Source organism: Passer domesticus, chromosome 8 (assembly GCF_036417665.1).
Source record: "Passer domesticus isolate bPasDom1 chromosome 8, bPasDom1.hap1, whole genome shotgun sequence".
Lineage (NCBI taxonomy): Eukaryota > Metazoa > Chordata > Aves > Passeriformes > Passeridae > Passer > Passer domesticus.
This window is the reverse complement of record NC_087481.1, coordinates 33,209,212-33,228,610: the sequence shown is the minus strand read 5'-3', so window position 1 is coordinate 33,228,610 and position 19,399 is coordinate 33,209,212. Positions and strand designations below refer to the sequence as shown.

Sequence of the window (19,399 nt, the reverse complement as noted above, 5' to 3'; positions counted from 1 at the left end):
CAGGAAAGGTGGGACTATGGAAAGCATTTAAGGGCATTTTCAGCTGCATCTTGCTTCAAGCTTTTCCTGTTACCTCCTGGAGTCTTTTATTACTGTCAGGAATTATTAAAAAGTGAAGATGACAGTGTATAAACAAAGTATATAATCATTGTAGTCTACAAACTAGGAAATATTTGAGATTAAACTGCTTTGCAGGATACAAGAAATGCTGAAGTGCTGGAGGAGATTACCTGTCTCATCACCTCACCCACTCCTCCATACACTGACAGTGCCTGACCTAACCCATTATTCCATCATCACTGGCACACAACAACAGAAGAGCTTCTTTTTTTTACTATAAACCAGAAATTTAAACTTCAGGGGGAAAAAATAAACATGCCCATTAGAATCTCTGCCACTAGCTAGATTTGTGATCTGCACTTTAGGAAACATACACTGTAATTTAGTTTTAGAAAAATGGTGCTTGGATTTAAATAATGGGCCAGAACCCAAGTAATTTCTGCTATAATACTAGTAATCTGTAAAATCCAGTATATATCCACTGTAACTGGAACCTAAGTAATAGTTAGGAAATGGCAACTTCTAGTACATGAAGTGCCCAACCTTGTTTTCTTATGGACAATTACAATTTGGTCATAAGTAGTAGGTTGAGGTACTTCATCCTGAATGTACAACCTTAGAGAGCTGTGCTGTTCTCCACATATTTGTATTCTCTATGAGAGTATTCATTAGAATAAAAATAAATATCTAGAAATGTAGAAATACCTCTGTATGCAATTCACTATCTCAGTGCTTTCATGCGCACCTTCTCAGTCACTCAGCATCCCTTTGATGAATTCCATAAAACTAACCAAGTAAAAAATCTGTATTAATATATTGAAGAAAGGCTTTTGGTCTCTACATATTCATTTCTTGGGATCTAATTAAAATTGATTTTGCTGCTGTCGGGTTTTAATGACATCCTATATTGTGGCAGCTTTTCCCTATGATTATTTCATAGTTCTGAATCAGGGATCAGGTAATGTGCCTGGCAGGTTGACACCCATAATTTTGGGTCATAAATATTTAGATTTTCTGAGAGATCTTAACTTGCTTTACCTACATTTAAAAATTGCTATGGTGTAAGCTTCACTCAGTTTGATCTAATAAGTTGTGCAGTGTCGTGTCCTAACAATCCACTAAGCTATAATCACTATTTGTATGCAAAGCATTGCAATTAGAGCAATTTTCTTTGCTGGTAATTCTGAACCTGAAGGAAAACAAATTAAAATAAAAATGCAAGCTCTTCATACCTGAGTATATTGTACAGTATTTTAATATAAAATCTCACCTGCGTGGCTTCAGGAAAGGAAAAAAAAAAAGAGATTGCAATTACTCTTGCTCTCAGTTTTAATCTGTTCTTAAATTTTCTTTTTCTCTCTATCTTTCTGGTTAGTTTTTGTTTTCAGCTACCTTGGCCATAGATTTATCTTCTCAATGTGCCTCAGGATTCTCAGAGAGATGAGGACTTTACATTTAAAATTGAGTAATTTAAGTCTCTTGTTATTTTATAAAAATAGTGAGCATGGTCACTTGTGAGCTAATAGGTAATTCAGATTGTGTAGACATGTCAATATTTGGCTCTTACAGTAGATCTGATTTACTTGACCAAATTGCAAAGTTCATAGCAGCTTGATAATAAGAATATAAAATATTCTATATTAATAAGAAAGATCTCTTTAATTCAATAGACTAAGTATAAAACATGAGACTAAATTACTGCACTGCCATAGGTCATATGTTGGAGCAATGATTTCAAAAATTTGTTCTTCAGAATTTTCCTGTTTATAATTCAACTTCTTTTTTGGTTGTTTTTTGTTTGCTTATGTAGGTTTTTAAAAATGAAGCAGACACAATAACAGCCAAACTAAAAATCTCTTTGGGGTAAGAAAGATGATAGGAGAATTGCATTTCATCAAATGGCAACTCTCCTTATCCTACTGGTTTTTAATGAAGAAAATAATTTCTAATTAAAAATCTTTTTGGTTCAGTAAGTAAAGACCTAGAATGTCACAGGAAAGGAACCCCCCATGCGATAATTCAGGGAAGTTCTCTGCTTAAGCAGGAACACTTCTGCTGGCTTTAGAGGGGATGTTTTGCAGCACAGGTCCTGAGCCCTTCCTGAGGAGTTTACACACTATGTATACAACTTATTGTTCTTATGTGAAATGGGTAGACAGTGGGAGCTGCCTCAGAGATAAACCTCTTGGAGGACACTGCAGCAGCACGCTCTCCTGCCAAGGAACCTGGCATTTGCTGCAGGACAGCGAGACCCACAGTGAGCATTAACAGTGACATCTGTGACGTGCAGTGCGAGCCTGTCCTGCTAGCACTGCCTTGGGTTAGCACATTTTGCTTCAGAACTTCCTGAGCTCCTAGTATGCAGTGAAATCTGCTGCCTACAGACAAGTAATCTCTACAGCTTCACGATTAAACTTGAGCCAGTTCTCAGCTGCTCTGTGAAGACTGTGAGTAAAATCATGTTCCTGTTGAAATACAGAGAAGCTCTGCTATTGACCACAGCTGGGACTGTGCTAAGATGCTGTCAAGCTTCTGACATTTAAACACCATCCTCACTTCTTGAATCTTATGACTGCAACTAAAATGTAGCAAAGTTGAAAAGGAAGGGATGTGTTTTTCCATTTGCATAACTTTAATGATCAAACTGATTGAGCTTAACATTTCTTCTAAAGTTCCCACTTCAGCTGGCATTGCTAGTGTTGAAATCGCATATATCTCAAAAGTAACATATTTTTGGAAAGTTCTATGTGATAGGAAATGGGGTCTCAAGATGAAAAGTGCTTTTCATCTTAGAAGTAATTTTTATCTCACTTGTGTGTAAGCAGAGTGCTGTGGAGGGAGTCGGACTGTGTACAGCTATGTGTATGTTTGCCTGCCTGATTTTTTTTCTAACTAAATCAAAATAAGCTTTTAGGATGAACAAGCAGGAGATAAAGCAAGGACCAGAGGCCAGACACCCAGGAGATATGTTGCCATACCAGGAGGTATGTTACCTCCTAAGAATGAATGCTGCGACCATGGTGGTGAAATTATATCACTGCTTAATCAAAAAGTTATATCACTGCTTAATTAAAAGGATTCTTAATCATTAAAAGCTTCCTCATTATGGAATAGAAAGACAGCTCAGTATTAAAGGACAGTTTGTGCAAAATCAGGCAGTGAAGACAGTGACTGAAAGATAAATTTACAAAAACTAGGATATCTCTGTGTTTATGAGATGTAGTTGGTTTTCTCAGACCAAAGGTTAGAGATTTTCTGTTCTTTGTATACATGCCTACGTATACTTTGGAATCTATAGATGCAGCAAATTTATTTTTAGGAGCAATTTTCTATTAGAAAGCTGCTTGTCACCAGCTGCTTGGGAAAATTTCTTGTAATGTCAGTGCAACTTGGCTTGCACAGCGGGGTTGAGGAATTGAGGCTGAATTTGAGGGCTCTGTGCAGAACATCTGATTCTAGGGCATATCCTCAAGAGTGCAGAAGTAATGAAATCTATAAGCTGATCTTTCCTTACCTTCAGAGGGAGGATAGAAACTCCACCTGGACTTTTACAATTATAGAAATTAAGTTAGACCTTTCTTTCAGGCACATCAATTTGTGCAAGTTAGGTTTACACAGAATTCACACAATTCACCAGTAATTTTAATGGAAACAGATGCTCTGCAGCACTTGTGACACAGATGCTTTATACAAGATGTCCAGATAAACAACGAAAATGAAGATTTAAAGCACTAGTGTTTGAACAATATTTTGCTGCATTGTGGAGGTTGTTATGCTGTACTAAATTCTAGGAAGTGAAGAAATAGCAGAAGAGAGCAGCTTATGAGAGACCTTGGGGACACTCATAATTCCCTGACCACAGGTTTGGATGATGAGGGAGCTATAAAGTTTGAAATCTTAATTTCTGACCTCTGAGTACAGATTTACCATTCTGCTGAGCTTGATTCTCTGATTATAGAGAGATTGAGTGACCAGAGAGGTTAACCTTAAAAAGGTTCAATTTCTCAAAAGAGATGAAGGAAAATGTGAATGGCTGTGTAGAACAAATGAGTAGCTGAGCAGTGTGACAGCTTTGATGACAGCTGTTTTAAATAAAAATCTTCCCTTTGCACAGAAAAAAGATGCAAAAATTCTGGTCCCAATTTGAGATTGGGAGCTTACATGATTTTGTTCTCAAAAAAACCCCCACATTTTAAAGCCGTCTCGTTTAGGGTTCCTCCATGCATCCCAGTTGATGGTGAGAGACGTGCTTCAATTTCTGACTGGCAGAATCTCCTGGTGGGCCATGGATGCTTAATTTGACCTTAAAATATGATTCAATAAAGTGGTTCTGCATTATGTTTCTTCTAGACCCAGGAATATTTGCATATTTATATTTGTATGCAAAACTGAGCTGTTGGATCTCTTAGTAGCTGATTGGTGTCTGCTTTGGTACCAAATGGGACAAAGTCACAGAGCTTTGCTCCACAGCCAAGGGACAAATTCACATATTCTGTTTACTCCACAGCTTTAACATTTCCTTCTCAAATAGATCCACATTTCCACACCAATACGTGTCTACATTGATATACATACAAACACATTTCTAAAAGCTTTGCTGCTCTCCCTTTAGATCTGTTAGTGACATTAGAAATGTAATTTTGTCAGGAAAGAAAGCATTTAAAATAAAGCCTTGTGTGACTGAAAGTTTGTTTTCTTCAGCCAACTAGCTCAGCTGGTCTGGTGAAAAAAAGGCTACAAGAAAACCACAAAACAAAACAAACTCTTTCAATAAACCTTATATCTCTTTGTTTATCATGCTTACCACTATTAAAACATCAGAGTATGCAAGGTATATTGTTACTGGCATTATATTGCTTATTAAATATTAAATCCCTGATTATTGAGCTGTAGAGAATAACTACCATGACAAAGGCTGTGCATCAATGTAGTCATAGTGCACACAAAGAAATAGAGTACTATGATTTAGAATTACTACCTGGGATTTTAGGTTAGCTCATGCATCTCTAGTTTTCCATTGGACAAATAAATGTTAACACCTACAGTGTCTGTAAGTGGGAGGATAGACTTGTACGCTGGCAATTAATTAGTTTAAAGTTGAATCCTAGTTTTTTTTAAAAAAAGAATCTCCTTTCCAACCTGGTGGGGTTGCAAGTTTGCCTGTTGATAACTCTATGGGTTTCAAAAGCCTAAAATTTCCAGAGTACATTCTTAATTTTTTTTACACGGCTTTAAATATAGATATTTATCATTTAATTTTCCATCAGTTGTTCTCTTTGAAATATTTATTCAGCAGCTGTCTTGCTCTGGGCATTGTTTTATTCCTTATTGTCCTGCCCCTGGTGTCTGTCCATGTGCAGTTAAATGAAAATCACAGAATCATACAATGGTTTGTGTTGGAAGGGACATTTAAAGGTTGTTTGTTCCAGTTCCCCTGCAGTGAGCAGGGACATCTTGAACTTGACCAGGCTGCTCAGAGCTCCTTCCAGCCTGGCCTATTCCAGAGATGGGGCATCCCATACCTCTCTGGGCAACCTGTTCCAGTGCCTCACCATCCTCAGGGGAGGAAATTTCTTCCTTTGGTCCAGTCTAAAGCTACTCTCTTTTGGTTTGAAACCATTCCCACTATCACAGCAGGCCCTGCTAAAATGTCTCTTCCCATCTTCTGTCTGTTTTAAGTGCTGAAAGGCTGCAGTGAGGTCTCCCTGGCTCTTCTCCAGATTGAACCAGTCTCTCAGCCTTTCTTCACAGGAGACTTGGTCCATCCTCATCTTCAGGGCAGATGTGCTCGGGGTGAAGCTGTCCTGGATCACTTCCCTGCCCATGTGCCTTAGCATAACTCCTAGGAGGAGTTCCACAATCACGGAGAGGAGGCTGGCAGGGCAGTAGTCCCCAGATTCCTCCTTTTTATCCATTTTGAAATGGGTGCGATGTTTCCATTTTTCCAGTCAGGAACTGTACCTGGCTGCTGTGATTTCTCAAATATCATCGAGAGTGGCTTGGCAACCACATCAGTCAATTTCCTCAGGGCCCTCGGGGCATCTTATCAGGTCCCATAGACTTACACATGCACACCCAAGTCATACAAAAATACATTCTCAAATGCACAGCAGTGATAAACCCATCTGATTTATTTTCCGTAACTCTTCATGCTGGTGTAGCTAGTTACAGAAAAGTTCCTCAGAGTAAAGCAGGGGCACTAAGAAAAAAGTTTTTTCTGACTCTTCTGTTGAAGGAAAAAAATCCATGTTTTTCCTTCATAGTTGAAATCTCTGAAGAGTTGAAGTGCTTGGAAAATTTGACTGATTTCATGGATGTCTCAAAGCTTTAAAGATGAAAGATCTAGTTTTTCTTCCTGATTAAGCTATGAGAATTATGAGTTCCTGTGGGCTTTTTCTACTTCAAAGGGTCATTCAAATATAACTGTAAGGATGGATGCCACAAAATTATTTCCATTAAGTTTGACAGAATGAACTCCCTTTGTTTCATGTGAAGGATGAGGAGATTGTTCCCCTTGGCTTTTTCTACCTGTTTTCTACCTGTTGCTTTTCTGGACATTCAGGGCAGCTTTGAAGAAGTTCCTGCAGAACTGCTGAACCTCCTAAATCTGACATCCAAAATATCCAGCAAGTAACACATAGCAGCAGTGTTCTCTGCACTGGGTAGAAGTTACATAGGGCAGCAAAGAATGTTTAACTGAAAACTGAAAGATGTCAAAGTCTGAAATATTATATATATTCACTTTTTTTCTTTAAGTGGGATCAGGCATCCTTACTGGGATGGAAAAAGTGTAGATTTTCAGGAAATATTTGGAAATAAGTCATCATAGTAAATAATTTTAACTTTCTTTTCTATTAATGACTGCTTCATAGTCTTTCCCACCTGCTGTTGTCAACCTTTTGTCACAGATCTTGGAAAGTTGTGAATTTTGATTTAGGGCTCAGTCCAAGATAGACGGCAGTATACTGAGAGATTTCTGCTGACTCCATCACGCTTTGGAGCAAGCACTTGTGATGGCATTTTCATGTTTGCTTTCAATTATTTCTTTCTCTGGCATCCTAAATTGATGTTCCTGATAAAAATCTCAGGGGTTACAAAGGCTTGAAGAGTAATATATTCATTTCTCTTATGCTGCAGTGGCTTCAGTATGTCACAAGGGCATTGTTAAGACTAGTCACTATATTTCTCAGTCTGAAATCATTATTAAGTGTGTTCTTAAGGGACTGATACAATACGTCTAAAATCAGAATTTAAAAAGTACTTGCCAAGCAGAATTTATCCCACTGAAATCCTTAGAATTTATGGTCAGTTAAAAGCAGAGAATATTGAAAATTCAGTTTGATAAAAAGTAAGTCAGGCATTTAGGATTTCAGTTATACAGCAATATATTTCTTCCTCCAAGGAAAGTATTTGGTTTACAAATGCATGTTTTGTAGGATGTGGGGTGTGGGATTTTTTGTTAATATCGCATCATATTTCATTTCATCATCACAAACCATGCCAAGATAAATACTTGAATTGTATATATTAATTGGTGCATGTTCAAGTGTAATTCTAAACATTTAGTGGCAGCCTGGGCATTTGCAGATTGGCTACACATGCCTTGAGTCACCTGGGGCTGATGGCTGTTGAGGAGGAGCACCGTGTGACAGGATAGGTCTCTTTTGTCCAATTAATTTAACCATGGGGCTGTTATTCAGAGTTTATGTTGCAGTGAGGGAGAGCAGCCTCTTCTCCTTAACCCAACACGAAGTGTCCCTCAACTCACACCTGCCTGACACAATGTAGACGAGCAACACCCTGAGTAAGGACTCAAAGGAACTTTGAGTGGTACTTTAGGTACCACATCACAAACAGGACCCTGGCCCAAGCGCCCTGAGGACGTGATGGCTGAGTAGAGCTTGGTCTGTCTCGTGTAGTGGCTGTTTTAGCAATGGGCACGGGGAGGAGACTCCAGTTCTGAGCACTGGAGAACGGAATGCTGGCTGTGCATTTCACCTGGAACAGGGAGTACACTTACATGCTGACCTCAGACAAATGCCAGCAAGGTTTTCCCCACCTGTGAGCTGGCCACATGCATCTGTGTGATGTAGCTGAGCTGGGTGAAAGCTAAGAGAAAAACTTAAGTAAAGAATATTCAAATGGCCTAGTTTGGGAAGCAGCGTAACACCTATTTATATAACCAGCCCTAATTCAGGCATCCTTTGGGAAATTCTGTTTTATTCACCACATCCACCTGCTGACGTACCAGAACACAGCAGGTGAGGTGGGTACTGAAGCAACTCAATTTCTAGACTGGTTTTGCTCTCAGGAGCTGATTACACCATAAAGAAAAGTAACTGTGGAGGTTTTGTTGCTTAAAACTTCAGATGATACATGAGATAACAAGGAAGGTCTTCAGTGTTTTGTAAAGCTGGGGAGGAAAGAAGGGCTTTTAACTCTGTGTGTATGCAGGACTGGGATATAAGCATCCCACATGCATATTGTTTACATGCTGAAATGGATGTAACTCCATTTCATAGCTCCAATTTTCCAAATTTGAATTTCTGCTTCTTTTGCTGGCTCTTCCAAGGATAGTTATCCTGAGGTTTTTATATCTGATGCCATGATAACAGTTAAGGAATAATCTAACTCCTTTAACTCACCCATTACCTTTCATTATGTGAAATAGTGGCTGTAGGCATGTGTGAAGCCAAGCAGGAACAGCAGCCCTTAGCACAACCATTAGCTGGGCCATGCCTACTGACAGCCAGAGCAGAACCCCCGTGACAAACAAAGGGATACCTGCATAAATGGTGTACCTGTTACACGCTGTGTCACTCCCGTCCTTAGGAAAATACCACTTCTGACTCCATCCTAGATAAGTAATTTTAATCCGCTCCAGTCACAGATGTCCTCAAGGAGATAGTACAGATTTCTTTGCATATTATGAAGAAAAGTCAAGAAAAACAAATTACATATTGTTTTCTGATCGTGATAAACATATTTCCAGAAAAAGTAAAGGAGTTGGGCTATGATACAAAATGAGTAGGAAGAAATGCAAGTGAGAGCTACCAAATACCTACGTAAATTAGAATTAATGCATGGAACAGATTCAGTTTAACAGGAGTGGGCTGATTTGAGAAACTGATTATGATTTGAATATTAATTTTTAAGGACAGAGAAATAACCTAAAAGCATTAATAGACTGTGTTTTTGTATACATCATAACATTTTAACTCATGACTAAGGTATTACAGGAAGACATTGCCTTCATTAAGATGTCTGTCTAGATGAATGACTTTTTTTTTCCTAACTGTAGGATAACCTATTTGAAATACATTTGCATTTACTATGAGGTTAAGGGAAGTTTCTTGCATCAAGATCCATTTCACATTTTTAGACCAAAGTATTTTTTTCAAGAGGCTAATAGTCATTGGTAGGAACTTAATTTACGTATCAGGGTGGTTTTAAGTAATTCACTCAAGTAAGGCACATTGAAAGCATTCCATAGTCAATTTCAAGGATAGTTCATCAACCCTCAATAAGAATGGGAAATTGTAAGAAAAGAAGCCTGAAAATAATACAGGAAGTCCTCCAATATTAAATAAATGGCTACACTTGAGTGATCTTAATGGTATCACTTCCTCATGTCTTCCATTAGAACCACTGCAAAATTTAGGAGCTGATATCTTGAAAATCTTAGTGGGTGAAGAAGTGCAGTTGAGACTTAGAAAACTCTGAAAGAGTTCAGGACATAGTCGTGAGAAAAATAAAGGCTCTCTGTCATGTAAGTGTTGTAAAACATTTTTGTTCTTCCAAGAAGCACGTACAAATTATTTGAGGATGAAAACAGAGTGATTCATACTGGGCTTAGTGAACTGCAATATGGTTATGGAAGAGGCAGGAGCTGAAGGACATTTGCAAAGGCAACACAAAGCACACAGCAGGACAAAGGTATTCCAAGCTTACAAGGAAGGTGAGAACTTTGTAGGACAGGCACTCACAACTGAAAGCACCTGGGTCCAGGTTTCCATAAAATCAGTGAAAAAGATTACCTGGGTTTGCAAGACTTCCCCATCTTTCTCATTTGTTTGGCATCCATTTGTGGATGTGCACTTTCTAAGGGCTTTCTCCTAATCCTCTTTCCTGTTCACTAAAGGAGTAGAAACACCTAAATTCATGTTTTCCAATGTCAAAGTGAGGGGATTTTTTGAAGTGTTTAAACAGTGCTCTTACCTGATAAACCACTTCCACAGATCTTCCTGATGGTTGTTAGCACAGAACTATCTTAGAGGAGCAGCCAAGCTCCAGAGGGAGTTCTTGAAGAGACAATAGTCTAGGTATCTAGTTAATATAATATTGATAATTTAAATGGCATTAACATTCATTCTGGAGAAAAAAAATCAAGCAGGTATGTTTCAGTTGCAATATTTTATCTATTTGTCTCTTTATGCAGAAAAAATGCAGTTCACAGATTGCTTCCAACTTTTCCACTCACTTAGCCTATAGAAATATCAATACCCTTAAATACATGGCTAAGGAAATGATACCTATGCATCAATACCAGAAAAGGACACCAATAAGGTAACAGGTCAGAAGAAAGGGTTAAAAACATCTGTACATGAATAATTCTATAGAGCATTCTCTAAAATTTTGAAATTGGGGATTAAGCCACCTTCGGCAAACTGCTGCTAACCCTTCAGTGCCCACCCTAGCTGGTGAAATGTTTGTCCAATAAGTGAAAGTACCCATTGTTGACTACACTGAACTTGGGAATTCAACTTTGGTGTAGATCTAATAAGCCAGAGTAGTTAAGACACCAAAACTTGTCTGGCAACTCCAGTACGGTGCTGTGCCATCACTTTCTCCCCAGCTGCTGCATGAAGTGACCTTTGGTTGCAGGTGTGTGGTGGGGTGTGTTTTGTTTCCTTTAGCGAATCCCATTAGAAACAAGACTAACAAAATGCGGCCAGTTGGCACCTGTCGGACAGCACCGAGGTGGGAGCAGCCTGTCCCGAGCCCTGGCGTGGCTGGGCTCCCTGGCGGAGCTGTCTCCACCCCCGCGGCACACGCTCCCTGCGCACAGGTCTCTGCTGCCATGCAGCACCAGCGCACTGGATCGCTACCACAGGATGCGTTCGGCACTTCGCCCCCACCCCGCAACCCGCCCCTTGAGCTCTTCTTTTTCTTTTCTTTCCTTTTTCCTTCCTTTCCTTTCTCTCCTAGGCTCCGTTTGCCATAGCGCACACCCTCCCGAGGGGTTTGCCTGGATCATTTATTTATCTTGTGCGCATTAAGAAACCACCATTAGGCTTTGGTGGGAGGCGCCTTGCTCGGTGCGCGCTCGCCTGCCTCCGCGGCGCTGCCAGAGGAATACACAATCGAGCCCAAGCTGCAAGCTTGGCAGGAGCTGCCTTTGCGTGCCCATTTACTTGCCGGATCCGTATATTTTTTTTTGCCGACTGGGTCATTGCCGCTTCCCTCCAGGGTTTCATCTTAATTTTTATTTTTGCGTGTGTGTGGATTATTAATTTTTTTTCCTTTTTTTTTTTTTTTTTTCGCCGGAGTTTTGATGCCGGGCCGGACTTAGCGCGGGCGCGGAGGAGCTGCGCGGAGCCGTGCCGAGCCGTGCCTCCTGCCCCGGGCCCCGCCCGCGGATCGGCCTCCCTGGCCCGGCGCCGGCCGCGGGTTGGCCGCGGGGCCGCGGAGTGGCGGGTGCGCTGCGCCGCGCCGCCGCCTCCCCGCGGAGCCGCCGAGGGATGCTGCTGCGCCGCGGCCGGGCATAGGCAGGAGCCGAGCGGGCGGGGGAGGGAAGGAAGGCGAGAAAGACGGAAAGAAAGGATCCCCCAAGCCCCGAGGGGAGAGGAAAGGCGAGAAGGTGCGTGAATGTGAAGGAATGTACCTGCACGTCGCCGGAGCCGCACGCTTGGGATAAAAAATAAATAAACCGAGGAGGCTGATCCCTGCGACTTATTACCCGGAGAAAAAAAAAAAAAAAAAAGGAAAAGAAAAGAAAAACCTTATAGCGGAGGCACAAGAAGAAGAGCGACAAGGCTGCGGCGAGCAGCTCCAGAGTCGGGCGCCCGGCGGATGGCGCGGCCGTCCCGCTGACTCCGCGGCCGCGGGAGGCTGCGCGGGGCGGCGCGGCGCGGCGCGGGGCATGCCGTGCCGGCGGCGTGACTGAGCGGGGCGCTCCCGCCGCCCGCTCCGCACCGCGCCGCGCTCCCCTCCGCTCCGCTCTCCTCCGCCGCATGCCGCCGGCAGCCGCGGCGCGCTGATGCCCCGGGGCCGCGGCGGCGCTGCGGACGGCCCCTAGGATGAGCGAGGGGGCTGCCGGCGCCGCGGCGCCCGGGGCGGCGGAGGCGGCGGCTGCGGCGGGGGGCCCGGGCGGGGATGGGGCCGGGGGGCCGCCGCGGGAGCTGCGCTGCAGCGACTGCATCGTCTGGAACCGGCAGCAGACGTGGCTGTGCGTGGTACCCCTCTTCATCGGCTTCATCGGTCTGGGGCTCAGCCTCATGCTGCTCAAGTGGATCGTGGTGGGCTCCGTCAAGGAGTACGTCCCCACCGAGCTGATGGACGCCAAGGGCGTGGGGCAGGACCCCTTCTTCCTCTCCAAGCCCACCGCCCCCCCCCGCGGCGCGGAGACCACCGCCGCCGCCACGCCGCGGCCGCCCAGCCGTGTCAGCCCCCGCCTCACCACCATGAGCCGGGCTCCCCCGCGGCCCCCCGGCACCCGCGGCCCTGCGCGGGGCGGCCCGCGGCCCACCGCGGCCAGGCACCCCGTGTCGCCGCACACGGCACCGCCCGCCAGCGGCCCCCCCGGCACCGCCGGCCGCGGCGCCCGGCCGCCGCCCGCCGCCCCCAGCACCCCGCCGCTGCCCGCCTGGCCCACTGCGGCACACGCTACCTCCTCCTACAAGATCTACGTCCACGACTCGGCGCCGTCCTGGACCTTGTCCCCCTTCCAGGAGTCGACCACCACCACGCCGGAGGCCAGCACGACCCCCAAAACCCGTAAGTGTCGCCCGCCGCCCCGCGCCCTCGGGCCGCTCGCTGTGCGCCTCGCCCCGTCCGGAGCCGGCGCTGGCCGAGCGCCCGCGGGTCGGGCCGGGGCGATGCGCCGGTCGGAGGCGGCCGCCGTGTCGTTCCCGTGCGGTTGCTGCCGTGCGGGAAGCCGGAGGGCTTCGAAGTTTGCGCTTCTTTCTCCCTTCCCTGCTTGCGCCCCCTTTTTACCCCGGCAAGTTCCCTGCTTGTGTGATGGATGTTGAGGCAGGAGCAGCCATTTGAGAAGACTGCTTTTCATTATGGTTTTAGGAAGGCTGCAGACCCCCTTTCCTCTTCTGTTCTGCTCTGTGAAAGGTGCTTAGGAGATGCTAGGGAGGGTGTCTGAGCGAGAGGGACCGGTGATGGCCCCCCCGAAGGGGCAGTGTGGAGAGAGCGGTCTTCAGCAGGTGCGGGCTGGACTGTGCATGTGCTTCTCTGCTGCTGACGGAGTTTGGCTTCCCGCACCCTCGTCTCCCCTGGAGCGAGGGCGGGCTCCGCAGGGATGCTCTCTCGGCCCCAGTGCCCGGCTCCCGAAGGAGCTGCGGCCAGCTCCGCCGGGAAGGAGCCCGGGGCACCCGCGGATATGCAGACCCATCCCAGCGCTTTGCCGGCTCCCGTGTGTAGCCACAGCACCGTGTTGCCGTAACTGACTATGTTTTTTTTAAGCAGAGGAGGGGGCTAGTTCTCCGATTGATGCTTGGTGGCTGGTTCTTCCCACCCTCCCAAGCACAAACCTAAGGATTCGGGCTAAAGCTGAAAATTCATTTGGTCTGGGTGCATCAACTTTCAGCTTCTCATAAAGGTTACTTAGGACAAATGCAATCCTTGCCAAAAGAACTTCTGTGCGGAGCTATTTAGCGAAATGCTCAATTATACTGTATTGTAGTATTCTGCGCTTTCTTGGATGCAGTAGACGAAGTGAAAAGCCGGGTGTCCTCCATTAACTCTTAGTTGCTGCTGCTGGGAACATCAATTGAATCCCTTTTACAGCCAAAGGGCTCCCCTTTTGTATGCTAATGTAGGGGTGTTCTGCTGGAGGATTCGTTTGAAAGCGATATGAACTTTATTTTGTCAATTAATTCTGTTTGTTGATAAGCACTGGGGCAGAGAGGATAGGCAGTGCAAGCTGATCTTGTGAATTGACAAAATTGGGAGAGGAACAGCAAATTGGATGTGTATGTGTGGGTGGGTGGGTGTGCAGGTGGCGGATGGCTGGGGATGATTGCGATGAAACTATCACTAAATCAGAAGAGCTAACGAGGCAATAGCTCGTTTTGCCTGCGTGTGCCACAGTAATTGAGGGAGAAGCAGCCCTTACAGGTGTGTCCAAGCCTGCACGTTCTGTAGGTAGAGCCTAAGGTAGTTGGAAGTTACCAGAAGGAAAATCTTTTGTGGAGCTCAACGCTGTCTGTTTCACTCAGGTGTGGGGAGCTGCATAGGGCACTTCTTAAAAACAAAACAGCAAATGAAGCCAGATTTTCAATCCATATATCTATTCTCAATCCTCTCAACCAGATATGCTACCTGGTTCTCCAAACTGCTGTGATGTACGTGTGTGTATCTGCCTGGGCTTGCCAGGTGCGATCTGTCGGGGTCTAAATGCTCCCTTGCAATCTCTTCCTTTCTTCCCTTTCTGCCTCGTTGGATATGTAAGAGAAATCCACAGCAATTTCCGCCCCTCTAGGCTGTCTCCTTACAAGGCACAGAAGGCAGGAATGTCCTGATTAATAAATAATGTTCAGCTGGCAGGACTCTCCTCTATGCAAGACACACAAAGGAAGAAGAAAAACCACAATCTTGAGACATTCCTGGCAGTTGCAGAGCTTCCTAACTATTTTTTTTTTTTGTTTTAGGGAGGCTGCTAATACCTTTTACAGCAGGGTGTTTCCCTTCATTAAATGTAGCTCGGTTATAGGATGGAAATGCGAGAAGTGCAAATCCAGCAGAAATTGACCCTGTTTGGGCACATTGATAGCAGGGATTATCATTAATGGAAGATTAAATAGATTACATAAAAAGGAATTTGAATTTGTAGGGCATATGAACATTTTTTTAAAGCCTACAGCTGTACTCTCCTGATACATATGAGCATCTCTAAGGATACATGTAAAATTCTTTGAGGCTGCAGTATCCACTGAGGGGAGAGAAAGGAGAAACGCAGTCTTTGTGCTGTGAACTGCTGACACGGTGTGACCCCAAAGCAAGTATCTGTGTCTGCCACTAACAGCTCTCAGTAAGAAAGGGATTTTTAAAAAAAAAAAACAAATTCATCCTAATTTCCCAGGTTGAGCTGCGTGTTCCTTCTGTGCCTGTTATTCCAGCTGCTATTGAAATGAAAGTCATGGATCCTGTTGTACTTTGTGAATACAAATCTGACACGATAAATCTCACACCCCAGCCTTCAAAATAGTGCATGCCCTTGTGTCATCCTCTGGCTTGGCAAGGCACATACGTGGGCGGGAGTCATAGGTTATTTAACATTTCACAGCTTTTAAGAAAAAAATCAGCTATCTTTATTTATGCTGGTTTGTTTTGTAGTTTATTTAATTGTTTTAGCATGTTAAAATGGGCTCAAAGCAGGTCTTAGGAAAATGGAAGGCAAATCAGGAGTTATCTCTCTAGAAAGCCAGATGATTGCCCACCTGAATAAGTGTTGGTAAAGCCTTTTCTCTGTGTGTGTATTCATTTGAGGAGATGTTGTGAAATCTCTCTTTTTTTGTGGGTGTGCATAATGACAATAATTCTTGGTTGTGTTTCACTCAAAGTCAAGCTATCTGTTAGGTGTTTTGAAAGTTCTTGATGAAGATCCTTCAGGTTCTGACTAAGCAAAAGCCACTTACTCATCAAATCTCCCTCTCTGTATCTTGTGCCTGCGTGTGTTTTCCATGATCACATATGAACCATGCCTCTTCAGCCTAAGCCTCTTCATCCAGTGCTCAGTGTAAAAGTCAATCACTAATTTAGAAGGATAGTCCAGCCTGTGATCAGATCAAAAAAATCAACCAACAGGCTGGAACATGCTAGCGAAGTTTTATTTTTATCAAGCCATTGGTTTCATTTCAAAAGAGTCATGCCCTGATTTTTTCAATATGCATTTTTCATGGTATTCTGGGTTCTTCAGTAATGTTATTATCCTCAAATTGAGATACTGTACTTAAAAGAATTCCTGTGTGAATTCAGCTATGAAATAGCACTGTGGTTTCCCTTGTGTTCATATGACCAAAGGCTAATGCAGAGAACTGAGGTCAGGCAGGTGGAGCTCAACTAATGCACAGTAACCAAGAAAAGAGATGTTACAGAACACTTAATCAATATATCTTGTGAAGTCCAATTGCAACCATTTTTTTTTTTTTTGGGGTAGTCTGAGTATAGTTTGATTTCCTGCTAAAGATTTTCTGGTCCAGTCGTTTATCCTCGTCATATCTCTGACTGATTGTTATGCACAGCATGGGTTCAAGTAACAAGCATCTGGCAGATGCACTGCTACCAGCACTGACATTTTGGTAAAAGCTGTTTGTTTTATTTTGCACTGACTCAAATATCTTTTTCGCATTAAGGATGACACTTAGATGGAACTGCGGGGTTTTCACCAACTGGAGGGTGTTGTGGGAGGTGCCAAACCGTAGTAAAACCAGACCTACTCTTCCCAGAGCTCTGAAGCTTTCTGCCAGCAGATGACATGGATTGTGAACACTTGGCATGATGAGTGTGAGCTGTCATTGAATCGAGGGAAGCACACGTGACTGCAGAGCACGTGCCTTTGGCATTAACTGAGATTAATGTGCCAGTTATCTACCAATTTTAAGTGATTCAAAAGCTGTTGAATTGAAAAAAAATACTGAGACAAACAGCTGGGAGTTTGAAGAGCATTTGCTTCTTCTTCATTCTCCCTTATTTTCTATTCACATACCTTCGGTCAGTACCACAGACATGACTAGATTTGTGTTTCCTGTCTTAGATTCTTGTTGACAGGAACGCTACCATCAAGGTAAAAATAACACACACAGATATGCAACCATATCACTAAAGTAAAAGTTATTGTAATTTATTTTATTTCTCATATTTTACAGCTATAACTTGCTTTGTCTGTTTCAATTAAGTTAGAGGACACTGGACTTAATTCCATTTTCCATTTTTAATCTTCTTTATAGTTAGGGACTAGCGCAGCTATCACTGAATTCATGAACAAGTGAAATATTTAAATAAGACCCACTCAGATATGTACATTGATTCTATTCAGATATATTTCATCTCTCTTCCCTTCATTAAAGTGATTGTTGGAATCCTATGACCTAGAAGAGCTTGCACAGCACTGGCATGATGAGTGGGAGGGATATGGCTGAAATTATTCCATGCTGATTTTTAACCCTGAAGGAAATCCTTCTGGGCACTGTAGAGTTTGTCATTACATTGATTTAACCTGTGATCACTGGTGAAAGCAAAGCCTTGAATTTTATTTGGCTTTTTTTTTGCATCTATCCAAGGACATAATGTGATATATTATATGTTGACAACAGAATACCGTTATTAAATTAGTCTATTGATTCATTGCAAAGGATTATGCTAAAGTAATGTTCATGGTTTATCAAAACCCACAGAAAATGGAAATTAAAAATTAAAGCAAAAGACCTGTCTCTACAGAATTGTGTCTAGTGTTGCACAGTGCATTTATCAGATGACTCATTGCTTTGAAGGCAAAGCCCAGTAAACACATGGACTGCTGTGGATTTGGCCTTGACTTTCAGTTTTGTAGCCCATATGGTTTTCAGGAAGTACCTGAAACTACCAGTGTTTGGTTTTGTTGATTTCTCCCGTGATTGTTTTGTAAACATGCTGCACAAGGAAAAGTGCCTAGTAAAATCATGTGGGATGACTTGGTCACAAGCACATATAAATAAATTTGTTAAAAGCAGAGGCTTGTTTTTCTCTGCGCCTGGTGATTTCTCTTTGAGCTTCTCTGTGTTTGAACAACTTTGCAATACAGTGCATGTGTGTGTGCAAACACAAAATACAAGCATGGATTTGTGCATTTGCACAATGCCAGTTTTTGAGCTCCAGGATCTCAAAGCCTGTAGTAACCCCAGGAGCAGTTGTTGGCTGCCTTGGTTCTGCTGCTTGTCACAAAAGAAACCCAGAGGTTTCACTGGGGCTAGTTGGACTGAGTGCCAAGCTGAAGTGCATCTGTTTTAATTTGAAAGTCTCTTTCAGTTTCTTCTGTGTGGAAGGGTTTGTGGTCACTGTTGCTATTAAGCACAAGTACTTTTTTATTATTATTTTGCATTACAAGAGAAGACAAAACATGGGAGGAACAATGAAATACTTTGTGTTATGGAGATGTTTTATTTCTCCTAGGGACTGAGTTCCCTCAATATGGTGAGGGTTGAAGTGTCATTTGATGAGACAGCTGTGCTTCAGATCAAAACTACAGCTGGGTTTTCTCATGAAATTAATTCATAACTGAATTTCTAACGTGGACAGCTCATAAACCTGCTTTCTTACTTGTACCTTCCCCCTGCTGTCTAATCTCAAGGCACTGCACTGAGTAAAGTGCATCTTCATTGGAGAGAGGGCATTTCAAACCTGGACAAGACAGAGATGAACGTTCAGGTGCCCTCTCAGCAGCACAGAGAAGGTAAATGCACACAAGTGGGCAAGTGCTTTTTGAATGGGTTTCTACTTTCTGTCACACAGGTTTCTGGGGTCCCTTGGTAGAATGCCTTCAAGAGGAAAAGATAGAATAAAGCAGCCACGAGGAAAATTAAAATAGCAACTGCACTTACAAATTTCCATGTCCTTTTCATGGAAGAAATGCCTAATTGGATCAACTCTTCCTGGTGAAATTTGGAGGTAGTGCAGAAAAATATATTAACTAAATGCTTATCGCTAACTGTTTAAATGGTTGTTTCTGTTTTTCAATGTACTCAATATTACCCTGGTAATGTTTAAAATATATATAAAATAATTATTCCAGTATTCTGCCTTTTCTGTCCTCTAATACCTATATTTTGGATTTCTAAAGCTGTGTTTCTCCTGTAGCATTTAAATAGGAGGATTCCATGACTTTCAGGTCTTTATACAACACATTACCCCTGATTCCATTCTTTTTTTTTCTGGTGTGGATATGTTGACTGTTGACTGTAGGAGATAAAAATTGGTTGCTCAACATGATAGGAAGTGAATTATCTTTGAAGCTGAATAGTTTAAGTCCAAACTGATTTATTTTTTTCCTTCAGAGTGATTTTATTTATTTATTTTTTTAATTTTTGCAGGAGTTAAACATTTGGGGAAAGCTCAGATAGTATGGAAAAGGCTC

General features: G+C 43.0%; 1 protein-coding gene and 1 long non-coding RNA gene across 8 annotated transcripts in view; one reads left to right on the top strand and one right to left on the bottom strand.

Moving 5' to 3' along the window:
• NRG3 (neuregulin 3) overlaps positions 1-19,399 on the top strand; it is a 695,884-nt gene that overhangs the window by 338,501 nt on the left and 337,984 nt on the right. Inside the window, exon 2 of one of the 7 annotated variants that reach the window (XM_064430249.1) lies at positions 11,610-13,056. The exons of 4 other annotated variants lie outside the window; for them this stretch is intronic. In XM_064430249.1, coding sequence (XP_064286319.1) covers positions 12,360-13,056 — 697 coding nt within the window. In that variant the 5' untranslated portion in view covers positions 11,610-12,359. Of the gene's footprint in view, positions 1-11,216; positions 13,057-18,666; positions 18,719-19,399 lie in introns of those variants that run through there. 2 more of the 7 variants (XM_064430247.1, XM_064430254.1) reach the window with 2 other exon arrangements.
• On the bottom strand, positions 8,210-13,050 carry LOC135306404 (uncharacterized). The gene is made up of 4 exons (XR_010367221.1): positions 12,950-13,050; positions 10,279-10,386; positions 10,098-10,195; positions 8,210-8,977 (listed from the first exon to the last, which is right to left on the bottom strand). It is a non-coding gene; the product is annotated as an uncharacterized LOC135306404 (long non-coding RNA).